At 37.2% G+C, this 27,481-nt stretch overlaps 1 protein-coding gene across 1 annotated transcript in view; it reads right to left on the reverse strand.

The window, feature by feature from the left end:
* LOC127858316 (histone-lysine N-methyltransferase 2D-like) overlaps positions 1–27,481 on the reverse strand; it is a 122,684-nt gene that overhangs the window by 38,617 nt on the left and 56,586 nt on the right. The window contains exons 7-24 of the mRNA XM_052395389.1: positions 25,685–25,741; positions 25,210–25,262; positions 23,340–23,406; positions 22,561–22,646; positions 21,015–21,101; positions 20,368–20,455; positions 19,322–19,449; positions 18,100–18,205; positions 17,706–17,816; positions 17,285–17,391; positions 15,428–15,555; positions 12,256–12,427; positions 10,931–11,046; positions 9,892–10,026; positions 9,475–9,534; positions 5,155–5,285; positions 4,597–4,626; positions 1,140–1,305 (exon numbers count right to left, since the gene is read on the reverse strand). Of these exons, the coding sequence (XP_052251349.1) occupies positions 1,140–1,305; positions 4,597–4,626; positions 5,155–5,285; positions 9,475–9,534; positions 9,892–10,026; positions 10,931–11,046; positions 12,256–12,427; positions 15,428–15,555; positions 17,285–17,391; positions 17,706–17,816; positions 18,100–18,205; positions 19,322–19,449; positions 20,368–20,455; positions 21,015–21,101; positions 22,561–22,646; positions 23,340–23,406; positions 25,210–25,262; positions 25,685–25,741 (1,828 nt within the window). The remainder of the gene's footprint in view (positions 1–1,139; positions 1,306–4,596; positions 4,627–5,154; positions 5,286–9,474; positions 9,535–9,891; positions 10,027–10,930; positions 11,047–12,255; positions 12,428–15,427; positions 15,556–17,284; positions 17,392–17,705; positions 17,817–18,099; positions 18,206–19,321; positions 19,450–20,367; positions 20,456–21,014; positions 21,102–22,560; positions 22,647–23,339; positions 23,407–25,209; positions 25,263–25,684; positions 25,742–27,481) is intronic.

The following is a 27,481-nucleotide window of genomic DNA, read 5'->3' on the forward strand; positions in this document are numbered from 1 at the left end:
ACTATACATATTTCATATATAATAGTCGAGCTAAAAAGGGGGAATTATGTTTTTCTGATAGGCATTATAACATGCTTTAATTTGAGTTAGTTATAAAGCATAAATAAAATGATTTTCTTCAATGTGCTTGGCTCCGTGTTGTTTTGTCAGCAAAGCTGACATCACAAACACTATTCAAGTATGACACCGTTTATGGCAAGCAAATTAAACAAGCAAATTCGTTGAATTGATATCCACCGCCATTATACTTCTGGACACAAAAGTATTCTGGACGGATGGACAAGGCCAATGTGCATCATCCTCTTATCCATATATATACTCATACCAAGTTTCAATGAAATCCGTTAAAGCACTTCCAAGATATGGCTCCGGACACACACAAAAAGCATTTTCTTCAAGATACAAAGGGCCATAACTCTGTTATAATCCGATGGTGTACAATGCCATTTGGCATGCATCATCCTCTTATCCATATATATATATATATATATATATATATATATATATATATATATATATATATATATATATATATATATATATATATAAATAGATATATATATATACTCATACCAAGTTTCAATGAAATCCGTCAAAGCACTTCCAAGATATGGCTCCGGACACACACAAAAAGCATTTTCTTCAAGATATAAAGGGCCATAACTCCGTCATTATCCGATGGTGTACAATGCCAATTGGCGTGCATTATCCTCTTATCCATATATATACTCATACCAAGTTTCAATGAAATCTGTCAAAGCACTTCCAAGATATGGCTCCGGACACACACAAAAAGCATTTTCTTCAAGATACAAAGGGCCATAACTCTGTCATTATCCGATGGTGTACAATGCCATTTGGGGTGCATTATCCTCCTATCCATATATATACTCATACCAAGTTTCAATGAAATCGGCCAAAGCACTTCCAAGATATGGCTCCGGACACAAAAGTGCCGTAGGGACGGACAAGGCCAACACATTATCCCTCCGCCTATGGCGGGGGATAAAAACATAACAACTAGGAAACATGGGCCTACACTGGACAGCATTGGTTGGTGATGATATATCATTAGCTTTCATTGAACCAAGTGCTTAATATCATAGCAGCTTTAACAAGGTTCAAGCATGTCTGCTTACCCCTGTCGTCCAGGTTTATAGGTCGAGGACTAGGCGCACTTGCAGTTCCACTGTCATCTGTGTCACGGTGCTCTTCATTGTCAGAGTATGCTGGTTCCCCGTCTGACGGCGCAGTCACTGTGGAGGCCACACTTTCACAGATGGAAACCGTGCGGTGATCCTCTTCCTGTCAAAATAATAAATTATTGATATATTTTTCGTTTAATGTGATAATAAATATTTAATATCACAATACCGGTACTGAAAACATAAATGTTCTGTTTGTTTAATACTATTTAACAGCTGATCAGTTTATAATGCAATTATAATGGTCATGTAATTTTATTTTTTTTGCAGTTTATTACAATTAAACATCCAATTCATTTAATGACCTTATCTTAATAATAAATTTGAAACTTTAAAATAACAACAGTAAAATTGTTAATATTTTCAACATTTTTTTTTATATAACTACGTGGCATACAATTAGGAAAATGTTCTTAACAAAAATGCATATAAAAAGAAACCCAAGAGGGGTTAATCAGTACATTCATATACATAGGCGTTCCCCCTAAAAAATGGTGGACAGTACTGTTTTCTATTGAAGTGTTATTTTTACAAAATCTTTACTGCAAGACTGTAAATCAATATGGCATTTTAAATAAAAGTTTGTTTGAAGTTTGAAGCAAATCATTAAAATTGTGCTGTCAAACTTATTGGCAACATCAATTAAGGAACCACATTGAAATCTGTGTTTCATTGAAAATTATATCTACACACAGTAACAGAACATGTAAGAAACAGAAAAAAAAATCAATCAATATCTTGTTTAATTACAAGTGGCACATAAGATTTTCAAACCTATGGACTAACCAAAAAAGTCTCAACCAAATAAGATATAAGAGAAATCGTATAATAACAGTTTAAACAATGAAGGATGTGATAGTTGGCAAGCAAAAGTGCATGATATTATGCCAATTATTGATTGCATAATATTTTAATTGTGTGTAAATAGCATTCTTCAAGACACATGTTTCTATTATTTGAATGGTGACTGGGTGTTATTTATACCAGAAATGTATATCTAAACATGGCAAGTACTTCAAAAGATGTGGGGCTCCGGACTATCGTGAAATAAAGTACATGTGAGCCAGTTGGAATGTTTAGACATTATTTTCTTATAAAATGAGAAGATAACAAATTATGTAGAAAACCTGAAAACCAAAATATGGACTTCCGCTAGTAATTGCCTAGCGTCTAGAAAAAAGGCCTTGGCAAACAGTGTAGACCCAGATGAGACGCCGCATAATGCAGCGTCTCATCAGGGTCTGCGCTGTTTGCTTAAAGGAATTTCTGTAAGAAATATTCTAAATATAGAAATAAATATACTTGACATCCCTAATATTGGAAATAAATTGATCCAATTTAGAAGAATGGGAGAGTCCACTAGGCATAAATGGGTTAATATGTATATAAATGTCCAGCCCTCCAGCAGCAATACATTTAAATTAATTGCGACAGAAGTTCAAAAAGGAAATGTTTTCATTAACTGACAAAAACTCTGGTTTATGTAATAAATATCCGAACCAATAAACTGAGGTGCATAAACTTACATGTTGATTAATATATAATATTAGAACATTTTCATACCCGAAGCACCAATACTTTTTGAGTTGCGTGCAACAAAATGGACAGACAGAAGGATGAACTTACAAGGGCTTGTCTATGTGGCAACCCCCACCCCTAATATTGGGGGCATCATCAAGTTGTCATTTTTTCTAGAATCCTTAAAAATACTGGTGTTAATAAACAATACAAATACAAAAAAAAAATTAAGCAAGAGATATGAGTGACGCATGTATGCCCCCCAATTTGCAGCCAAAATGTCCCATTCATTTCTACTTTGGATCTCTTGATTGGAACATCATTAGGGGTCACCCTTCTTCAGTGTAACCAACAGATTTATGCCCATGGTCATTGGTCCTAAGCATTCTTAAGGTATTGTGCAGAACAAAAATTCATGTGAACACTTTAACACTTAGATACATATTTTGACGCATGTGTAAGTCCCTTAGAAAGTTTAATTAAATTAATTAAAGACCTTTCTTACTATATTCAAGTTTTAAAGGCTTCATTTCTTACACTTAGATACTGATGAGCAGCAAACAGCATAAAACCTGAACAGACTGTGAGTGGTTTTAAGCTGGATGTGAAAGCCATTTTCACTTTGCTTCTTATGGGATAAAGGGTTAAAAGCCAACACAACCTTGATCTTGGACCAGTCCTGTTGACCTAAAAATCAACAGCCATCTTTCTTTTCTCCTAAGTAATAAGCATACCAACTTGGATGATAAAAGGTTAAAGGTTTATCTAGTTATTGTGCAAACACCAATTTCATTATACAAGAACTCTGACCTTGACCTTTCACATGAAGATCTTAAATATTGATCAGTTGACAGTAAAATCAAAAGGCATCTTTTTATCCTCCAAAATAACAAGGGCTGTTTGTAAAACATGCATGCCCCCCATATGGGCTGTCCGTTGTAGTGGCAGCCATTGTGTGAATACGATTTTTGTCACTGTGACCTTGACCTTTGACCTAGTGACCTGAAAATCAATAGGGGTCATCTGCGAGTCACGATCAATGTACCTATGAAGTGTCATGATCCTAGGCAAAAGCGTTCTTGAGTTATCATCCAAAAATCATTTTACTATTTCGGGTCACCGTGACCTTGACCTTTGACCTTGTGACCTCAAAATCAATAGGGGTCATCTGCGAGTCATGATCAATCTACCTATGAAATTTCATGATCCTAGGCGTATGCGTTCTTGAGTTATCATCCGAAAACCATTTTACTATTTCGGGTCACCGTGACCTTGACCGTTGACCTAGTGACCTCAAAATCAATAGGGGTCATCTGCGAGTCATGATCAATCTACCCATGAAGTTTCATGACCCTAGGCGTATGCATTCTTGAGTTATCATCCGGAAACCATTTTACTATTTCAGGTCACCCTGACCTTGACCTTTGACCTAGTGACCTCAAAATCAATAGGGGTCATCTGCAAGTCATGATCATGTACCTATGAAGTTTCATGATCCTAGCCCCAAGCGTTCTTGAGTTATCATCCGGAAACCACCTGGTGGACGGACCGACCGACAGACCGACCGACATGTGCAAAGCAATATACCCCCTCTTCTTCGAAGGGGGGCATAAAAATAACTGACATTTAAGATTATGTTATTGTTTTTGATATGCATGTATCAATGAGTCTTGTAATCTGACCGGGAATCTAAAGACAACATTTCAGAAAAGAAACATGTTATAATTATTATTCGATACACACATGAATCTATCTACAGTACACAATACATGCTGGATATATAGTTTAAAATGCTACACGTGGAGTGCATATAGTGTATACAGGTCTAAACTTATGGTCACATTGTACTATTCTAGATCAAAATTAGACTTACTCGAACTTTTAGCACCCATTTACTTGAGAGCTGCAAAAGCAGAGAACAGAGCTCGCCAACAACAGGGTAAACATCAAGCTCATTTTTGTTTGTTTTTTATTTTAAAATTCTCGCTGAAACTTTTAATATATTGATACAACACAAGTGTGTTTTTATATATAAATATCTGTCTTTAAAATAATCATCATAAATGATCTTTACTAATATGTTCGTTCATCTAACATAAATGAGCTTATATTTATATTCATATTACAAAAAGCATAAAATTAATATCCATTCTTAGATGTGAACATCTATTTAATATAAGATCATCCATTCCATCTAATGTATGGTGACAGTATGTTACATGAAGGTCTATTTTACAGTGTATTTTGCCTTTCACTTGCATATAAAAAAACATGTGTTTTCCATCCTTTTACTCATAACCATATTAGTGCTTCTTGGCACAGCATGAAAAAGCAGCTTAAACTGTAAGTTAAAAAATAAATCACTATAGGAAAATATAACACACATACGATGCCAACAAAGCAAAGGGAATGCTAAGATATCCCCTGGTACCTTGTCCTGTTGTATGGCCTCAAGATTGTAGTTCTTCTTGTTCTGCTCATAGAAGATGCGGCACTGGGTCTCTGTCTTGGTGTTCACAAGGCTGGCAATGGCTGCAAAGTCTCTACCATGCTCTTCTAAACCTATACGTAACAACAGGACATAAGCCGCACTCTGCAAAAACGGGACTGAAAGCATGTGCCTAAAGTGTCGTCAAAGATTAGCCTGTTTGCACAGGCTAACCAGGGATGACACTTGTTAAACCCCTTGACAGTCCGCCCACCAGGTCAGAGCAAGGCTTATATAATTGTTAAACCCATTGACAGTCCGCCCACCAGGTCAGAGCAAGGCTTATATAATTGTTAAACCCCTTGACTGTCCATCCACCAAGTCAGAGCAAGGCTTATATAATTGTTAAACCCCTTGACTGTCCACCCACCAAGTCATGGCAAGGCTTATATAATTGTTAAACCCCTTGACTGTCCATCCACCAAGTCAGAGCAAGGCTTATATAATTGTTAAACCCCTTGACTGTCCATCAACCAAGTCAGAGCAAGGCTTATATAATTGTTAAACCCCTTGACTGTCCATCCACCAAGTCAGAGCAAGGCTTGTATAATTGTGAAACCCCTTGAATGTCCGCCCACCAGGTCAGAGCAAGGCTTATATAATTGTTAAACCCCTTGAATGTCCACCCACCAAGTCAGAGCAAGGCTTATATAATTGTTAAACCCCTTGACTGTCCATTCACCAAGTCAAAGCAAGGCTTATATAATTGTTAAACCCCTTGACTGTCCATCCACCAGGTCAGAGCAAGGCTTATATAATTGTTAAGCCCTTGACTGTCCATCCACCAAGTCAGAGCAGGGCTTATATAATTGTTAAACCCCTTGAATGTCTGCCCACCAGGTCAGAGCAAGGCTTATATAATTGTTAAACCCCTTGAATGTCCATCCACCAAGTCAGAGCAAGGCTTATATAATTGTTAAACCCCTTGACTGTCCATCCACCAAGTCAAAGCAAGGCTTATATAATTGTTAAACCCCTTAACTGTCCATCCACCAGGTCAGAGCAAGGCTTATATAATTGTTAAACCCCTTGACTGTCCATCCACCAAGTCAGAGCAAGGCTTATGTAATTGTTAAACCCCTTGACTGTCCATCCACCAAGTCAGAGCAAGGCTTATATAATTGTTAAACCCCTTGACTGACCACCCACCAAGTCAGAGCAAGGCTTATATAATTGTTAAAACCCTTGACTGTCCATCCACCAAGTCAGAGCAAGGCTTATATAATTGTTAAACCCCTTGACTGTCCATCCACCAAGTCAGAGCAAGGCTTATATAATTGTTAAACCCCTTGACTGTCCATCCACCAAGTCAGAGCAAGGCTTATATAATTGTTAAACCCCTTGAATGTCCACCCACCATGTCAGAGCAAGGCTTATATAATTGTTAAACCCCTTGACTGTCCATCCACCAAGTCAGAGCAAGGCTTATATAATTTTTAAAGCCCTTGACTGTCCATCCACCAAGTCAGAGCAAGGCTTATATAATTGTTAAACCCCTTGACTGTCCATCCACCAAGTCAGAGCAAGGCTTATATAATTGTTAAACCCCTTGAATGTCCACCCACCAAGTCAGATCAAGGCTTATATAATCGTTAAACCCCTTGACTGTCCATCCACCAAGTCAGAGCAAGGCTTATATAATTGTTAAACCCCTTGACTGTCCATCCACCAAGTCAGAGCAAGGCTTATATAATTGTTAAACCCCTTGACTGTCCACCCACCTACTTAGAGCAAGGCTTATATAATTGTTAAACCCCTTGAATGTCCGCCCACCAGGTCAGAGCAAGGCTTATATAATTGTTAAACCCCTTGAATGTCCATCCACCAAGTCAGAGCAAGGCTTATATAATTGCTAAACCCCTTGACTGTCCATCCACCAAGTCAAAGCAAGGCTTATGTAATTGTTAAACCCCTTGAATGTCCACCCACCAAGTCAGAGCAAGGCTTATATAATTGTTAAACCCCTTGACTGTCCATCCACTAAGTCAGAGCAAGGCTTATATAATTGTTAAACCCCTTGACTGTCCATCCACCAGGTCAGAGCAAGGTTTATATAATTGTTAAACCCCTTGAATGTCCGCCCACCAGGTCAGAGCAAGGCTTATATAATTGTAAAACCCCTTGAATGTCCACCCACCTTCTTAGAGCAAGGCTTATATAATTGTTAAACCCCTTGACTGTCCATCCACCAAGTCAGAGCAAGGCTTATATAATTGTTAAACCCCTTGAATGTCCACCCACCAAGTCAGAGCAAGGCTTATATAATTGTTAAACCCCTTGACTGTCCATCCACCAAGTCAGAGCAAGGCTTATATAATTGTTAAACCCCTTGACTGTCCATCCACCAAGTCAGAGCAAGGCTTATATAATTGTTAAACCCCTTGACTGTCCGCCCACCAGGTCAGAGCAAGGCTTATATAATTGTTAAACACCTTGAATGTCCACCCACCAAGTCAGAGCAAGGCTTATATAATTGTTAAACCCCTTGACTGTCCATCCACCAAGTCAGAGCAAGGCTTATATAATTGTTAAACCCCTTGACTGTCCATCCACCAAGTCAGAGCAAGGCTTATATAATTGTTAAACCCCTTGACTGTCCATCCACCAAGTCAGAGCAAGGCTTTTATAATTGTTAAACCCCTTGACTGTCCGCCCACCAGGTCAGAGCAAGGCTTATATAATTGTTAAACCCCTTGAATGTCCACCCACCAAGTCAGAGCAAGGCTTATATAATTGTTTAAGCCCTTGACTGTCCATCCACCAAGTCAGAGCAATGCTTATATAATTGTTAAACCCCTTGACTGTCCATCCACCAAGTCAGAGCAAGGCTTATATAATTGTTAAACCCCTTGACTGTCCATCCACCAAGTCAGAGCAAGGCTTATATAATTGTTAAACCCCTTGACTGTCCATCCACCAAGTCAGAGCAAGGCTTATATAATTGTTTAAACCCCTTGACTGTCCATCCACCAAGTCAGAGCAAGGCTTATATAATTGTTAAACCCCTTGACTGTCCATCCACCAGGTCAGAGCAAGGCTTATATAATTGTTAAACCCCTTGACTGTCCATCCACCAAGTCAGAGCAAGGCTTATATAATTGTTAAACCCCTTGACTGTCCATCCACCAAGTCAGAGCAAGGCTTATATAATTGTTAAACCCCTTGACTGTCAATCCACCAGGTCAGAGCAAGGCTTATATAATTGTTAAACCCCTTGACTGTCCGCCCACCAAGTCAGAGCAAGGCTTATGTAATTGTTAAACCCCTTGAATGTCCGCCCACCAGGTCAGAGCAAGGCTTATATAATTGTTAAACCCCTTGACTGTCCAATCACCAAGTCAGAGCAAGGCTTATATAATTGTTAAACCCCTTGACTGTCCATCCACCAAGTCAGAGCAAGGCTTATATAATTGTTAAACACCTTGACTGTCCATCCACCAAGTCAGAGCAAGGCTTATATAATTGTTAAACCCCTTAACTGTCCATCAACCAAGTCAGAGCAAGGCTTATATAATTGTTAAACCCCTTGACTGTCCATCCACCAAGTCAGAGCAAGGCTTATATAATTGTTAAACCCCTTGACTGTCCATCCACCAAGTCAGAGCAAGGCTTATATAGTTGTTAAACCCCTTGAATGTCCACCCACCAAGTCAGAGCAAGGCTTATATAATTGTTAAACCCCTTGACTGTCCATCCACCAAGTCAGAGCAAGGCTTATATAATTGTTAAACCCCTTGACTGTCCATCCACCAAGTCAGAGCAAGGCTTATATAATTGTTAAACCCCTTGACTGTCCATCCACCAAGTCAGAGCAAGGCTTATATAATTGTTAAACCCCTTGACTGTCCGCCCACCTACTTAGAGCAAGGCTTATATAATTGTTAAACCCTTTGACTGTCCACCCACCAAGTAAGCTAATCAGTGGGAAATCAGTGGACTGTCTAACAACCAAGTAAAATACTGGTTGAATGAAGCGCACTTTTGATCAACCAAGCTATCTAACAACTGGACCAGACTGCATTATGGGATTTGGCGTCTAACAAAGTGTCATCCTGCTCATCCAATCATTTTATGATGGAATCAACACAACAGCAAATAGTTTAATAATATAAGCATTTTGCTTAAAACAAAACCTCTTTAAAACCCTGACATTTAAAGTGGGCGACATCTATTGCATATCTAACTTATTTTATACTTAATGTCATGCCTATACATGTACAGTGATTTTCACAATTGAAACACTTGAAAATTCAAAACACAAACCTTTCTTGGCCAACTCAATCTCTTCATCTGTCCATTTATCTGGGTCAATTGGAGGCTGGACTGTAGGTAAGTAACCACAAGATTATTTATTTCATGTAAATGTATTTTAACAATGAACCTGTTACCATATACAAATGATGAAAACAATACATTTTAAAACGTGGTGAATCCCTTAAGCATTTATACTTTTATGTGCATGGTCAGACAAAGCAAAATCTGTAAACCTCAAAAAGCTAGGAACAATCAACTGGTATTGTTTCCACACTAATAACATGTGGTTTGTAGTAAATATAAATATCCCCCATTAACAGACAAGACATTCACCAGCATAGCAAATGTGCACCAAGTACTTATAATTTGCAGTTATGTTTGTGAAATACAAATGAACAAAAGGAAACACCACCATAAATGACCTACTTTCCACAGGTAGCGGTGCAGGGGTGGGTTCTGAGGAGCTGGGCACAATGGGCTCAGGCTGCGGTGGGGAGCCCAGTCGCCGGGCGATGCGATTGAAGCAGGTGGAACAACACTTTGTGATGTTTTCTGTCAGCTCTGAAAAATAGACATGGCAGCCTTGCAGTAATCTTACAGAAACTTACTTATTTTATACTCTCCCATGCTTTATAGACAAAATAAAACTGATAATTCACTGTTTCAAACAGTTACAATTAATAGTGAAAATTATCAATAATTATACTCAGAAATATCGATTTCATGATGTTATGATGTAATTATTTCAGCTAAAATACAAAAAATTATTTTGTAAGCAAAAAAAAAGGGAGAAAAATTGTTGGACATTGTAGAATATCGATTTTAAATCACTCATGATCATAGAAAAAATATTTTTTCACTTGTGGCTGCACCACTCATGAAATTTTGTCAAGGATAACTTGTGAATTATATTCGATATTCTACAGAATTTAACAAAAAGCCTATATGTAGTCATCATAATAAGCAGTTTTGCTCACACACACAAGTTAATAATGGGAAGCAAAATATTGCCCTAACAAACTAAATTTGAGAATATCAGTAAAAATTATTTGAGTTTAATCAATGAATGACATATTGGCTTGTGTTATTTCATAAAATCATATTATTTATATTGCCATGTTCTGTTAAAAGGGGGTTTAATGCATGTGCAAAAAGTATTGTTCCAAATAAGCCTGTGCAGTCCACAAAAGCTAATCAGGGACAAAACTTTCTGCTTGTATGGTATCTTCATTTACAGAAAGTCTCTTCTTAGCAAAAATCCAGTTTTGGCAGAAAATCTAGTCTTATCTAGGACAACACATTACACACATGCATTAAAACCCCTTTTCACAGAGCTCGGCGCGTATTTATTTATATGCATAAAGCTGAACATGTACCTCATTAATTTGCATAACTTTAAATATATTTCATTGAAACGTAAAATACAATAGAGTACAGTCAGATCACAATGACACTTATAACATACGCAGGTCCTTCATAATGGGCTCTTTCTGACTTGCAGGCATATCAGTCCACTTGGCTGGCATCGGCCTCAACCTTTTGACCTTTCTTCTAGGGGTCTTACATGTGGGCACTGGGCACCTGTGAAACAATAACAGTGATAAACCATAGAAACCCTGCAATGTCTTCAATCTGGTACAGGCACAAGCGGTCATGATAGGAAATTTATTAAGCAGATACATGTAGGTACTGCAAAAATCAAGTTGGGTATGCGTGCTTATGGGAGCAAAACATACAACATGAGCATCGCTAACAGTACTTGACAATTATGAATGCAGAAAAAACATGGGTATTAATACCATGGGTATTGATATGACATAATTACAGAAATCATAAATAGTTACATTATTACAAGAACTAAAGACAGTTTCATACACCCCCTCCTCCACCGACCCTGCAAAACAGTATTGTTGGATATCTCGGACACTGTATTCATTAATATGTAACAAGTTGTAACGCTGAAAAATTTTACCCTAGGGCATGGCCTGTTATGAATCATGGGCTTTTTTAAACAGTTTGAAGAAAACCAAATGAGATGTTACATACCATATTTAAACCTCTGGGCCTTCTAGTTTGAAAGGAAAGGAAAAAAAGTTTCTTTTATACATAAGTCTATATAAATAATTTTACCTCCTAGGTGTAGTCAGTATAAAACACAGGGCGTTGATTAGATGAAACTAGGTAGAGGTACAAAATAAAATGTTTCTTTTCAAATAAAACACATGTTGAAGTTTCAGACATGGAGAATTTGCCTAATAAAGTATATAGGAACAACAACAATTTTACAGAAATACTTCATAAAAAACAAGAGCTGACTCCATCGAAGACATATGCCCCCAAAAAACGTTTTTTTCAAAACCTAAACGCAAATTTTGAAACCTAAACACAGACCCTAAGTTCAAGGTCAAAGTCAAAGGGGTCAAATTTTTTGTGCGTATGGAAAGGCCTTGTCCATATACACATGCATACCAAATATGAAGGTTACATCTGAAGCGACATAGAAGTTATGAGCATTTTTAGAAACCTTAACGCAAAAGTGTGACGGAAGGACAGACAGACGGACAGTGCGATCACTATATGCCCTCCTTCGGGGGCATAAAAAGAACATCACTCTCTTGAGTTGTAACATAGGACAATCAAAAGCGCACCTGCACAACTTGAAATCAACGTTAACAATTCCTGAAAGTTTGAAGCTATAAGTGTTGGAGAACATCTGCTGACAGATATACAGAGTATACCTGTATACTCCTAAACATTGTACCAGGGGGTATAACAGTGGTGTCCACCTACTGTGAGTGTTTCTTCTTGACAGACTTGACCCAGCACGAGGTGCACAGGCGCATGTCGGAGGTTAGGTCTGTCTGCAGTACCCCGTAGAGCTCGCAGTTCTTGGTGGTCAGGGGCCTGCTAAGACCATAGTGCTCCAGCTGAGTCTTACAGATGGTACACTGGTGTACACCACCTGCAGAGGAAATAGGGGCCGTGTTCTGAGAAAACTGGGCTTAATGCATGAGCGTTAAGTGTCGTCACAGATTCTTACAGATGGTACACTGGTGTACACCACCTGCAGAGGAAATAGGGGCCGTGCTCTGAGAAAAATGGGCTTAATGCATGAGCGTTAAGTGTCGTCCCAGATTCTCACAGATGGTACACTGGTGTACACCACCTGCAGAGGAAATAGGGGCCGTGTTCTGAGAAAACTGGGCTTAATGCATGTGTGTAAAGTGTCGTCCCAGATTCTCACAGATGGTACACTGGTGTACACCACCTGCAGAGGAAATAGGGGCCGTGTTCTGAGAAAACTGGGCTTAATGCATGAGCGTTAAGTGTCGTCCCAGATTCTCACAGATGGTACACTGGTGTACACCACCTGCAGAGGAAATAGGGGCTGTGTTCTGAGAAAACTGGGCTTAATGCATGTGTGTAAAGTGTCGTCCCAGATTCTTACAGATGGTACACTGGTGTACACCACCTGCAGAGGAAATAGGGGCCATGTTCTGAGAAAAATGTGCTTAATGCATGAGAGTAAAGTGTCGTCCCAGATTAGCCTGTGCAGTGCGCACAGGCTAATCAGGGACGACACTTTCTGCTTTTATGGTATTTTTATTTTCAAGGAAGTCCCTCCTTAGCGAAAATCAAGATTAAGGCGGAAAGTGTCGTCCCTGATTAGCCTGTGCAGACTGCACAGGCTAATCTGGGATGACACTACGCACATGCATTAAGCCCAGTTTTCTCAGAACACAACTCATATGCTTTGTCATTTTGTTTAGATTTTGTGCTGATTGCAACAGTACTCGAGTCCTGTCACTGCAGTCCGTAAACCCACCCACACTTTGCCTGTGACAGCTGGTTATCAGTGCTCATACTCATACCAGTGACTGAACAACTGGCCTACTAGAATCAAAAGGAGGGAAGATCGAATACAGAAATCATTTCATGACCTATTACAACACAAACTTATTAATGTGCACCAGAAATGAAACATGCAATCTTTAGATTTTGTATTCTCGTGTTTTACCTACTGAGTTTGCTGGTTAAGGGATTTATGACCTGGCTTACTTAGAATATAGTCTGACCATCAACATTGACAGTCAATAATTGGTTTAATCCAAGTGAAAATGGCTGTGTGCAAACAGCCTTAAACAAGAACAGCCTGCAAGAAACTCGCAGTCTGTTCAGGTATTATGCTGCTTGCTGCTGATCAGTATCTTAGAGTTAAAAATGAAGCCTTTAAATCTTGTCTCTAGTAAGAAAGGTCTTTCATTACATTTAACTTTCTAAGGGACTACGGACACGTAAAAATACGCATCTTAGTGGTAAAGGGTTTTATCACATGCCATACCCTGTTTCCCATGTAATATAACCATTACGAATATTTCAGAAACAGAATGCAGTACATCAAACTTACAAAGGTATATTAATAAACAGGAATATTTTAAAGACATGAACTAAACAAGAGATGTGTTTGTCGGAAACACAATGCCCCCTATTGCGCCGCTTTGAAGCCATCTATTCAACCTTTGACCTTGAAGGATGACCTTGACCTTTCACCACTCAAAAATGTGAAGCTCCATGAGATACGCATACATTTTAAATATCTAGTTGCAATCTTCAATATTGCAAAATTTGACCTTTAAACTTGAAGGATGACCTTGACCTTTCACCACTCAAAATGTGCAGCGCCATGAGATACACATGCATGCCAAATATCAAGTTGCTATCTTCAAAATTTAAAAAGTTATGGCTAATGTTTAAAGTTTTCGGCCATACGGAATATTTGACATTTGACCTTGAAGAATGACCTTGATTTTCTATTTTCACCACTCAAAATGTTCAGCTCCAGGATATACACATGCGTGACAAATATCAAGTTGCTATCTTCAATATTTAAAAAGTTATGGCCAATGTTAAAGTTTTCGGAAAGACGGAATATTTGACATTTGACCTTGAAGGATGACCTTGACCTTCACCTTTCACCACTCAAAATGTTCCACTCCAGGAGATACACATGCATGCCAAATATCAAGTTGCTATCATCAATAGCGAAAAAGTTATGGCCAATGTTAAAGTTTTCGGACGGACAGACAGATGCCATATATTAGACATTTGACCTTGAAAGATGACTTGACCTTCACCTTTCACCACTCAAAATGTTCAGCTCCAGAAGATACACAGGCATGCCAAATACCAAGTTGCTATCATCAATAGTGAAAAAGTTATAACCAATGTTAAAGTTTTCCGATGGACGGACAAACGCCATATATTAGACATTTGACCTTGAAGGATGACCTTGACCTTTTGCCACTCAAAATGTGCAGCTCCATGAGATACACATGCATGCCAAATATCAAGTTGCTATAATCAATAGTGAAAAAGTTAAGGCCAATGTTAAAGTTTTCAAACAGACAGAATGACGCCATATATTAGACATTTGACCTTGAAGGATGACCTTGACCTTCACCTTTCAACACTCAAAATGTTCAGCTCCAGGAGATACACATGCATGCCAAATATCAAGTTGCTACCATCAATAGTGAAAAAGTTATGGCCAATGTAAAAGTTTTCGGACGGACGGACAGACGCCATATATTAGACATTTGACCTTGAAGGATGACCCTGACCTTTCACCACTCAAAATGTGCAGCTCCATTAGATGCACATGCATGCCAAATATCAAGTTGCTATGTTAAATATTGAAAAAGTTATGACGATTAAAGTGTTCAGACGGACGGACAGTTCAACTGCTATATGCCACCCTACCGGGGGCATAAAAATATATACTATTTTGAATTAAGTTTGTGGGGATAGAATGAGAATTCAAGAAACATATAAGTTTTGCATTCAATTCTTTATAGATTCAGGATTTAAACTAGACCTAACGTTAAGAATATTTGTAGTCTTAGGGTGTGTGTGTCATTAAAAACACAAGCTTGAGAACAAAATGATAAGAAATATATCTGACCTTCTCCCTCAACTCCTTTAGAGTCGTCATCTGAAGACTCGTCCACTTCTTTGTCTTCCTCCTCCTTTACTGTCACCATGGCAACATCACCTCTCTTGCCAGACCCCTCACAGGCCGTGGAGGTTACTCTTTAAGTGAAAAGTGTTGTCATGACTACACATACCCTGAAGGTCAGTATATGGTCTTGACTACACTGCAACTCCAATATAACACATATGACAGGGTCCAAGTCACAAAGATGAGTAATAAACATATTCGCGTTAAAGTTCTGAGTATTCATAAATTATTTAAAGGTTATGTTGTAATTCGCCAATACTTGCATATACACCCTACAGTATCCATAACTGTATAAATACCGCTTCTCTTATGTGCATAAATATATCCAATAATCCTATATAATTAACACATTAATAACCAAGAGCTGTCTCCATAGGATGACATATGGCCCTAAAAAATGCTTTGATAGAAGTTATGAGCATTTTTTGAAACCTAAACGCAGATTTCGAAACATAAACGCGGACCCTAAGTTCAATGTCAAGGTCAAAGAGGTCAAAATTTGTAAGCGTAAGGAAAGGTCTTGTCCATATACACATGATTGCCAAATATGAAGGTTACATCTGAAGCGACATAGAAGTTATGAGCATTTTTCGAAACCTAAATGCAAAGTGTGACTGACAGACAGACACCTGTATACATGGTTATTTACCCCAACGCATATGTTATGATCCATTGCCCTCAGGCATGCGTCTCCCAGGTTTTATGACTTTAATCTGTTTGTAAAATCCACGTCGAATTGTTACAAGATAAGCAACTACAGTGCCCAAATCTGTTAAAATAGACCTGTAAAATATGCTGTCTGAAAAATATAGTCATTAATGATAGACAAAAACAGGCATGTCCGAAAATTAAGTCATGAAAAATATATATTTTGGCCCAAAAAGGGGGTTTAAAAAACTTAGTGTCCAAAAACTAAGAGTAATTAGTTATCACACTTAAACTGTGAAATTCCCCAGTAATGGTTAGTCTCTTATTAATTAAAATTTAGCCATTATGCATTCGGCACATTGGACGCCACCATATTCGAATGTCAAGAAAACGCTCTTGACGGAAATGGAAGGTTGGAAAAAACGGAGCCAATACTTACCTGCATTATATTTGATTCAGCGTTAAACGGAGCGCTTGATATTGGATTTACAGTGTACTCAATGTTTGAATGTTCATATGGGACATAGGATCTTTTTAATCGAGTCTTTCTGAACATGCCTGGGTAAGTTAGATTTGGCTCAAATTCTTAAAGAACCTTTAGGAAATGGCTGAAGAATAATATGTCAAATATCGGACTTAAAAAAAACACCTTACCATAAACCTTTTTCTTTGTTTTCCATCAGAAAATAAGTGAATGAATACCAGTACTTTACATTAAAATTTACAATATAGAATTTGTAATATTAATGATTTTATAAATATTTGCAGTTCATTGCAGTTCTGTAGGTTGTTGTTACATACTAGTTCATCATTTTTATGCCAAGACCAGGTGACAAAACTTAAAAGTTTGTATGTTACATACACATTAATAATGTAAAGAATGTCATCCATAAAAGGAAACCTTAATTATTCTTTAACCACTATATGAGTCTCACTATGTGAAAACGGACATTAATACATATCGGCTTAATGTAGCTCCAGACATGCCACTGCATCTGTATATTCTGATGAGGCGTCAAAATATGGGCTAATAAAACACAAAAAAAACATTGAAAATGTGCAGGCAGGTCTGGATCTTGAGCTACTATGGCTGTACAAGGCATGACACCCATTTTCACTGGACATATGATCATATACAACACTACCACATACACATTGGCCGACTCGTCCATGGAGGCAGACGTTGGCTGGGTGGTGGAGACCTCCCCCGAAGTGGACGGCATCACATCCACAGAGCGCTCCTCCTTGGTCTGCTGGAGCTGTAGCACAAGGGGAGAGTAAACAGGGGACATGATACTTTGTGTTAGAAATAGGTCACATTTTAATACTTTTCATTGTTCTTAAACCGAAATATTTGTACTAACAGGCATATTCAGAGACACATGTCCACAATCACAACAGTGAATAACTTAACAGTCCATATATTGTGTACTTATATTCAAAAGCCCAAACTCTCCACTACTGAATACCTTAACCTGTGCAACCTTAAATCTGACATTAAAGTCTCTACTGAAGACATTCATCAGAAGCATCAATATAACTAGTATTTTTTTTTAAATATATAAATGATTACCATTGGCTTCTGCTGCTGCCTCTTTTTCTTGGTGGACTGGCGTTTCAACATCTGCTTGTAGTTCTCACTCTTCTTTGAGCGGTAGTAGTACTCCACACAGTCCTGTGTGCTCTGAAAGTAACACAACCACAACTGAATTGACGCATGCAAAACAACATGTTCAATGTTATTAAATATTATACCTTACTTGTTTTCCAAGTTGATCCCTTTAACCCATCCCTTCAGTATTTTATAACACCTCTCCTTCTGACCAACATACTACCACAACATGGGCTTAAGATTCATTTCAATAATGAAAAGTTTATAATATGTACAACATATGTGTTCTTTGCATCACAGTTATTTTATTTGAAATCATTAAATAAATATCAAAAACGTGCTTGTGTGTTTTTACCTTTTTCTCAAGAAAAGATGCTATCAGCCCAAAATTCTTTGGATGCTGCAAGTACTTTTCTTTGAAGATTTGTTTTTCTTGTGCTGTCCATACATTGAAGTATTTCCTAAAAGCATTACAGATCAATGTTAATCTGGAAGACAAAGTATCAATACAAACATGATATTTTACATCTTAAAATAAATAAATGATTTACAAAAAATAACTCTATAATTTTAAAACAAAAATAGATACAAGTTAGAACTGATTCTTTATACCAATAATATTTTTTTTGAATAATAGCTCCTTTTACTTTATAATAAATATGTTTAAATACACATCTGTCTTAATCACATAACACATAATCACTCATTTCAGATTGAAAGTCCAGGAAAGTCAATGCAAAATGCAAATTGATGCAAAGTTAAAAATTTAACCAAGTTCACAAATAAAACAGTTGTTTTACTTTTTTTATTTTGCAGTGTACCCCATGGAACTGTTATTTAGCAGTGAAGGACTTAAACCATATCCCTAAACAGGGCTTCTGTTTTCAATATTTTTCTTGAACATACACCAAATCAAATTCAATAATGTTCATGCTTATCTACCTAACAAACCATTTTACTGAAATCCTGAATACTGAAATTACAGTCGGTCACTTTAAAGTTAGACTGAACATTGAAGTACTTTAATGCTTTAATTTTCATGCTTATATATAATCTACCTAACAAATCATTTTACTGAAATCCTGAATACTGAAATTACAGTTGGTCATTTTAAAGTTAGACTGAACATTTAAGTACTTTAACTCTTTCAGTGCTGGAACCGAATTTTGAAGGCCTTTGCAAACAGTTTGGATCCAGATGAGACGCCACAGAATGTGGCATCTCATCAGGATCCAAACTGTTTGCTTTTCTAATACTATTCTTTGAAAAAAATCAAAGAAAATGCTAATTTCAGAAATTCAGCAGACAACATTTAAGCAGACGACAAATTTCCCAGCATGCAAAGGGTTAAGAACTAAACCGTTTTAAACTCTGCTAATTGTATTTGGGCCATGCTCTGTGAAAATGGGGTTAAATGCAATTGTGTGAAGTGTTGTCCCTGATTAGCCTGCAAAGGGGTATCTGGGAAGACACTTTACATGTACATACATGAATTTAACCCCCTTTTCACAGAGCACGGCCCATTTCCTTGTCTTATGCCCAATGATTGGTAGGTGAATATGTGCCCAGGTGCCGACCTCTCTTTGTATTCCTCCATGCAATCACTGATAAGCCCATTCTTGTTGATGAACTTGAGCCTCCTCTGTCTGGCATCCAACATCATTGGGGGCACCACGGCCAGGGTGCGCATCTTACGATCCTCTTCCTGCATAGGGATCAAGGGACCATAAAAAGGGAGGCGTGATAAAGTGCAAGAGTGTTAAATGCCATTAGGATCAGCACATGCAGTACACACTGGCTGATCTGGGATGGCGTCTTTCACATATTGTAAATCTATGGCAAACATTCCATTTACAGGGCTTGAATCCAAATGTGTGTATGTATTTGTTGCAGAAAATTACCATACATAGAAGTTTTACAACAATAAACCATCAAGTAATATTTGAAACATGTAATATAAAACATGAGATGTGTTTGTCAGAAACACAATGCCCCCTAATGCGCCACTTTTTTTTAACCTTTGACCTTGAAGGGTGACCTTGACCTTTCACCACTCAAAATGTGCAGCTCCATGAGATACACATGCATGCCAAATATGAAGTTGCTATGTTCAATATTTAAAAAGTTATTGCACAACTTTACTGTACAGTAAAGTTTTTGGACAGAATTTTTTTACCTTTGACCTTGAAGGATGACCTTGACCTTGACCTTTCACCACTCAAAATGTGCAAGTCCATGAGATACACATGCATGCCAAATATAAAGTTGCTATGTTCAATATTTAAAAAGTTATTGCAAAACTTTACTGTACAGTAAAGTTTTGGGACAGAATGACAGACAGAAAGAATGAAAGAAAGAAAGAAAGAAAGAAGAAAGAAAGAAAGAAAGAAAGAAAGAAAGAAAGAAAGAAAGAAAGAAAGAAAGAAAGAAAGAAAGAAAGACATGCAAAAAACAATATACCCCCGATCTATCGATCCTGGGGCATAAAAAAAGAAGAAATATACGTCCAGCATAAGCCTACAAAAAATGTCAAAATATATAACCAATCGACAATTATAGATACTGAATGCATTAATCCACACTCAAGGTTCACAACCCATACAACAGTGTAGCATTTGCCCACCTCTTGTTCAGTTATGCCATCCACAATCTGTTCAAACTCTGCCTCACTACGAGCAAATAATTGTGTTCCACCTGCACGATTTCCTGTCCTGAAAAAGCCCCCAGACATTTTGGTTTATTTTATCTTTCTTAACCCATTTATGCCTAGTGGACTCTCCAATTCTTCTAAATTGGATCAATATATTTCCACAATTATGGATGTCTAGTATATTTATTTCTATATTTAGAATATTTCTTACAGAAATTCCTTTAAGCAAATGGTGCAGACCCTGATGAGACGCCGCATCATGCGGCATCTCATCTGGGTCTACGCTGTTTGCCAAGGCCTTTTTTCTAGACACAAGGCATAAATGGGTTAATAAACATATTCATGATGAAGATTTTTTTACGCTAATGGAACAGTGGACAACTGTACAATTACCTGGTAAATATATCATGCACTACTGATGTGAGATTTTATTATCAGCGCATTTAACAGAGATCATTTCATTATGGTCAAAGCATAAGTGGACCCCACCCCACATTGACCACTTGCTAATATCTTACATTCCATGTTTTGTTAGACAATAACCAAACAAGATTTAAGCAATTTTATCAAAGAACACAATTTAAAACAAACAGCTTTTAAAGAATGGTAACAAAGCCTGCCTGCTGAGTCTGTCTTTCTCATCTCTGGCTTTCTTCAATTCGGGAAATACCTTCTCAAAGATTTCTTGAAACTTGGCCTCTTTGGCCCTGAAAAACAAAAAGCAAAATTGTTTGCTTGATATACACCGCAAAATGAAGATTGTTTATGTGTGGATGAAAAAAAACAGGGTTTTTTCCAGCTTTTTGGGAATTTAGCCCATGGCTATGAAATTGGGAATTTTATCAGCATTTTCAAGAAATTGGGAAAAAAATTGGGATTTAAAACTAAATGAAATAGTTCAACATTTTTTATCACAAACACCACAAACACCATCATGATCAACAGTTTTCCACATAATAAGCTCACACAAGGTCTTCAGTCATAAACTTATTTCTCTATTTTTAACGAAAGGACTTGTACTTGTCGACGATATTTGTTTATTTAATGACACTTGCTTAAAAAAAACATCAACATTTTTGTTAGGCCAGGTTTTTGCTTCGGATATCTATTTCATGTAATATTTCGAATTGTGCAACATTTTTGCTTTCCATTCAGACGAATCATAATACGCTTGAATTTCATTGCAAACATTATAAGCGCCTGAACAACACGGACAATATCAGGCACACGAATAATGCCGACGTTATCCAAATCATGGTATAGTCTTAAACTCGTACGAGACCAGATAAGACTACACTTTGTTAAAAAGCAAAGCAGCTGATGTCATTAGCGTGTTTCTTTCTTGATAGGGAAATTATTAGCACATTTTGGGAAAAAAGAATACTCTTGCAAAGAGTTATGGTTCACGTGCATGGCACTTCTCCTCATTAACATCATTTATACACCCATGAAGTTTCATGTTAATATTTGATATATTTCATGAGATAGAGCCATGAAATGTTTTGATACAGAAGGACGGACTGACGAAATGACAGACTGACAGTTGGACGGACAAAGCTTATTCTATATCTCTACCCCTTTGGCATGGGATAACAAACAAGAGCACCGTATAACAGTAGCCAACGCTTGGCTGCGAAAGCTTGCCAGAATTTTTATAGTTTTTTTTAGAAGTCAAAGTGACCTTGACCTTTGACTTCGTGACCCAAAACTGGGTGTGGCATGTAGAACGCCTCAAGGTGCATCTACATATAAAGTTTCAAAGTTGTAGGTGGAAGCACTTTGATTTTAGAGAAATTATCCGAAAACAGCCGCGCTAAAAATGACTTATTATTCCTTCTCTATTAGTTCAAAGCATTACACAAGTCACACATTTCCTCGTGTGCAAACACAATCTATATTTCTATTGCACATTTTTCATAACAAAAATCTTGAAAAAAAACAAACTTGAAAAGCTTAGAAAGCAGCATTACATAAGCAGCCGTGCTAGAACTTACTTGTGTTTGGGGCTATTTTCCCAGCAGCCGTGCTAGAACTTACTTGTGTTTGGGGCTATTTTCCCAGCAGCCGTGCTAGAACTTACTTGTGTTTGGGGCTATTTTCCCAGCAGCCGTGCTAGAACTTACTTGTGTTTGGGGCTATTTTCCCAGCAGCCGTGCTAGAACTTACTTGTGTTTGGGGCTATTTTCCCATTTCTCGACTTTCTTCTGCCAGGCCTGCATGAGTCTGTTGTAAGTCTCACTCAGGCGCTTTTCCTGAACATCAAAATGTTATGAAGAAAAGAATGGTCCACCAAACTTTAGTGGATAATCTACCAAGAGGATTTTAATTCTGTTATTACGAGGGCCCTTATTTATTAAATCATTTTGATAGAATAAAGAATAGACTTAAATTATCAACAATTATATGTACAGGATACAAATGTTTCTTTATGCATAAATTTATTGGTCTAAATTATGAATGGTTTAGTAATTGGTGTCATGTACATGTATATTACTTTTTGAAAAGTACTGTTTAAAACTGTTCTTTACTTTGAGACTCAACTATAAGAATTGTTTGGTGAAATAGGGCCGAAAAATCATGCTAACAAAGCAAACCAAACTGTACAGTTTGGGAAACTACTCACTAAAGTTTTATATTGGCAATTGACAACAGACACTTGAAACATATTCGAAAAAACAAGACATGACATGGTATTTTACAATTAAATGATACATTTGTAAAAATAGATAACTCGGTCTGTCACAAATCTAGTAACATTCTCAATAAATAATAAAACCTGCATGTTCACATTTAATAGTCCATTACAAACATTGCAGTGACGCTTACATTTTACTTATTGGCATTAGGCAATAAATTATATTGATAACGTAAACAGCTTAATTTATCACTAAAACTTCAAAATAAACAATGTATACCAATATGAACATACACATAGAACATATTACCCATTGTTTTCTAGCCTGATGTCGCTTCTTGAAATGAGCAATCAGTCTTGGCTTGAACAGAGCAAACCTAGAAATATGGTAAAAGTAACCTTTACCACTTAGATAAATATTTTCACCCATTTGTAGTCCCTTCAAAAATAAAATTGAATTTAAGACCTTTCATGCTAAATTCAAGTTTTAAAGGCTTTATTTCCAACCCTCAGCTACTAATGAGCAGAAAACATCATTTATCCTTGAATTACTCGCTGTCTGTTCTGGTTTTAGGCTGCTGACACATTTTCACATTGCTTCTAAGTGGGAAAGGGTTACAAATCATGCTTCACTTAGAAAATTTCAATGATTGCAGAATTTCCTGCTTAAAGCTGTTAACACACCTGTTTACTCTTAATATAATTATAAGCATTAGCTTTATACTCAATTTGTTTTTACAATAATACCCAAACAGGAACTTCACCCGACATGAATGCGATAACTTATATATGAGTCGCGTTCTGAGAAAACTGAGCATAATGCATGTGCGTAAAATGTCGTCCCAGATAAGCCTGTGCAGTCCGCACAAGCTAATCAGGGACGACACTTTCCGCTTTTATGACATTTTTCGTTTAAATGAAGTCTCTTCTTAGCAAAAATCAAATTAAGGTGGAAAGTGTCGTCCCAGATTAGCCTGTGCTGATTGCACAGGCTAATCTGGGACGACATTTTACGCACATGCATTATGCCCAGTTTTCTCAGAACATGACTCATATGATCCAGTCTCTAGGAAACCGGGCTTAATGCATGTGCAAAAAGAATTGCCCAGATCAGCCTCTAAAGTGCACCCAGGCCAATTTATGACGACACTTTCAGCATAGACTTGATTTTTGTTAAGAAAATACTTTCTTTACACCAAAAATTCACAAAAGGAGGAACGAATTGTCCATAATAAGCCTACGCAGAGTGCCCAGACTAATATGGCCACTGTACACACAAACAATAACCGCTGTTTTTCAATAGATTGGCTTATATCCATCAAAATTCACTTGTAATACAGTACAGCCAACGCGGAACAAACGTATTTCGCTATACGCGGCGTCAAGACACAATGAGTCGATGCCGAGTCGGCCGTTGAAGCTGTGTCTTTAAATAGAGACAAAGGATTAAGCACTGTTTATTTGACGCTAGAATTTAATTGTTAATGTTGCATTAGCATTAAAATTCGGAAGCGTGTTTCGGATTACAAATTGAATAATGCTCATTTGAGAATCGAACGTAACATTTACAGTTGTGCGTAATTAATTCAACGATAATTTGTTACGGCGCATTACATGTCGAATAAATTTGAGGAAGTGATATTATATAAATAGTCTATAAAGCATCATATAAAAATCATAACCGCTTATTAAAACGTAAAAGTAATAACTATGAAAGTAGCGCAAATCTAGGTTTCGACGCTGCACAAATAGTTGAATATCTTTGCACTCGATCCGCCGCGTACGTATGCGGCGGATTTATGCCGCAAATGTACGCGAGGTTAATACGGCTCGGGGTCGTTGCGGGGATTGATGCCGTGTGCCTCGGCGATACGCCGTGTGAACACACGACGCGGCTGCCGAGTACTAATTTTCTGGCCGTGGTGTGAGCGAGGATGTTTGTTCCGCATTGGCTGTACTGTATTTTCATGCATGGTGAAGTTTCCTGTTGATGTTTCCAAGCCTAAGCTCATCTTGTGATAAAAAAATTTGACAGTTTCAATATCATAATTTCTTGAAAACAACTTAAGTGAAAACTGGCAAAATACAATAAGCATACTTATATTTAACAATAACAGCTATTGACGGCAGGTTATTTCCAGATATAATAACAGAAGAGCACCTTCATAATAAATGCTTACTTTCTCTTATTTTCATGGTATATTGGCGTATCTTTTGGCTGGTTGTACAGGGGCTGAAATACATGTCATAATTTATTTAAGCTGTGCTCTGTGAAATGGGGGTTTAATGAATGTGCGTAAAGAGTTCTCACACATCAGCCTGTGCAGTCCGCACATGCTTATCAGGGACAGCACTTTCCGCTTGTATGGTAATTTTAGTTTCAAGGAAGTCTCTATTTAGCTTAAATCCAGTTATGGCAGAAAGTGCCTTTCCTGATTAGCCTGTGCAGACTGCACAATTTAATCTGGGACGACATTTTACGCACATGCATTAAGCCCCCTTTTCACGGAGATTGTTTCATTAATATTTTAGTTCAATGAACTAGTATCACAAACACTGGCTACAATTATCATGATGCATGAGAGCATTTCAGAAACATACATATTTCTGTGGAACAAGCACAACATATATACAAATATTGTTGACATAACTCACCACATCAACCTTGGGTCCCATTTTCGACAATATGTTATGAGCCTCAGCAGCTTTCCTCTGCAACAAAACAAACAGTACCTTGAATTAATGTTCATTTCATAATGCAAGTTTCAGTCATTACTTTATTAAATGGCATACCATTAGATTAAAAAAAAAACATTAACCAAATTGCTATCCAGACAATTAACATCTGAATTGAGGCAATACAAGCCATACAATTATATAGAGGCAAATGTGTACTTGGTTGAACACAAAAACCATTCAAGAATGATTATAAAGAACGAGTTAAGATATAACATGTGACTGACATGATATTATTTTATAATGGATATAACATGTGACTGACATGATTTGATTTAATAATGGATATAACATGTGACTGACATGATTTGATTTAATAATGGATATAATCTGTGACTGACATGATATTATTTTATAATGGATATAATCTGTGACTGACATGATATTATTTTTTAATGGATATAATCTGTGACTGAAATGACATAATTTTATAATGGATATAACCTGTGACTGACATGATATTATTTTATGATGAATATAACCTGTGACTGAGGCCTATGGCGAATGAAGGGGTAATTCACAAAATGACTTATTTCAATTCTCAAAACTATACAAGAGTACTTGTAACATTCTCAGACCAATACAAGTATTCTTGTTAAATTCTCAGACATAAACAAGTGTTCTTGTAACATTCTCAGTCCTATACAAATGTGCTTGTAATATTCTCAAAACTCTACCAGTGTGCTTGTAACATTCTAAGAACTATATAAGTGTGCTCTCAGACCTGTACAAGTGGGCTTATAACATTTTCAGACCCATACACATGTGCTTGAAACATTCTCAGACCTATACAAGTGTGCTTGAAACATCTTCAGACCTGTACAACTGTGCTTGTAACATTCTCACACATATACCACTGTGCTTATAACATTCTCAGATACATGCAAGTGTGCCTGTAAAATAAGACCTAAACAAGTGTGCTTGTAACATTATCAGACCTAAACAAGAGTACTTGAAACATTCTCAGACCTATACAAGTGTTCTTGTAACATTTTAAGTCAAACATAAGTTTGATTGTAACATTCTCACACATATACAGCGGTGCTTGTAACATTCTCAGAAGTATAAAAGTGTGCTTGTAACATTCTCAGACAAATACAAGTGTGCTTGTAACATTCTCACACACACACATACAACTGACTTGTAACATTCTCACACATAAACAACTGTGCCTGTAACATTCTCAGACGAATACAAGTGTGCTTGTAACATTCTCACACATATACAACTGTGCTTGTAGCATTCTCACACATATACAATTTTGCTTGTAATATTCTCACCCATATACAACTGTGCTTGTAACATTCTCAGACACATACAACTGTGCTTGTAACATTCTCAGACTTATATAAGTGTGCTTGTAACATTCTCTCACACATTCAACTGTGCTTGTAAAATTTTCAGACATATACAAGTGTTCTTGTAACATTCTCATTCATATACAACTGTGATTGTAACATTCTCAAATGTTAATAACAGTGCTTGTAACATTCTCAGACATAAACAACAGTGCTTGTATCTATCTCAGACCTATACAAGTGTCACATTCTTAGACACATGCAAGTGTGCTTGTTACATTCTCCAACATAAAAAGTTGTGCTTGTTAAATTCTAACCCACATGCAAGTGTGCTTGTAACATTCTCCAACATAAAAAAGTGTGCTTGTTACATTCTTAGACACATGCAAGTGCGCTTGCAACATTCTAAGACATATAC

The sequence above is a fragment of the Dreissena polymorpha genome, chromosome 1 (genome assembly GCF_020536995.1).
Source record: "Dreissena polymorpha isolate Duluth1 chromosome 1, UMN_Dpol_1.0, whole genome shotgun sequence".
In the NCBI taxonomy this organism is placed as follows: Eukaryota; Metazoa; Mollusca; class Bivalvia; order Myida; family Dreissenidae; genus Dreissena; species Dreissena polymorpha.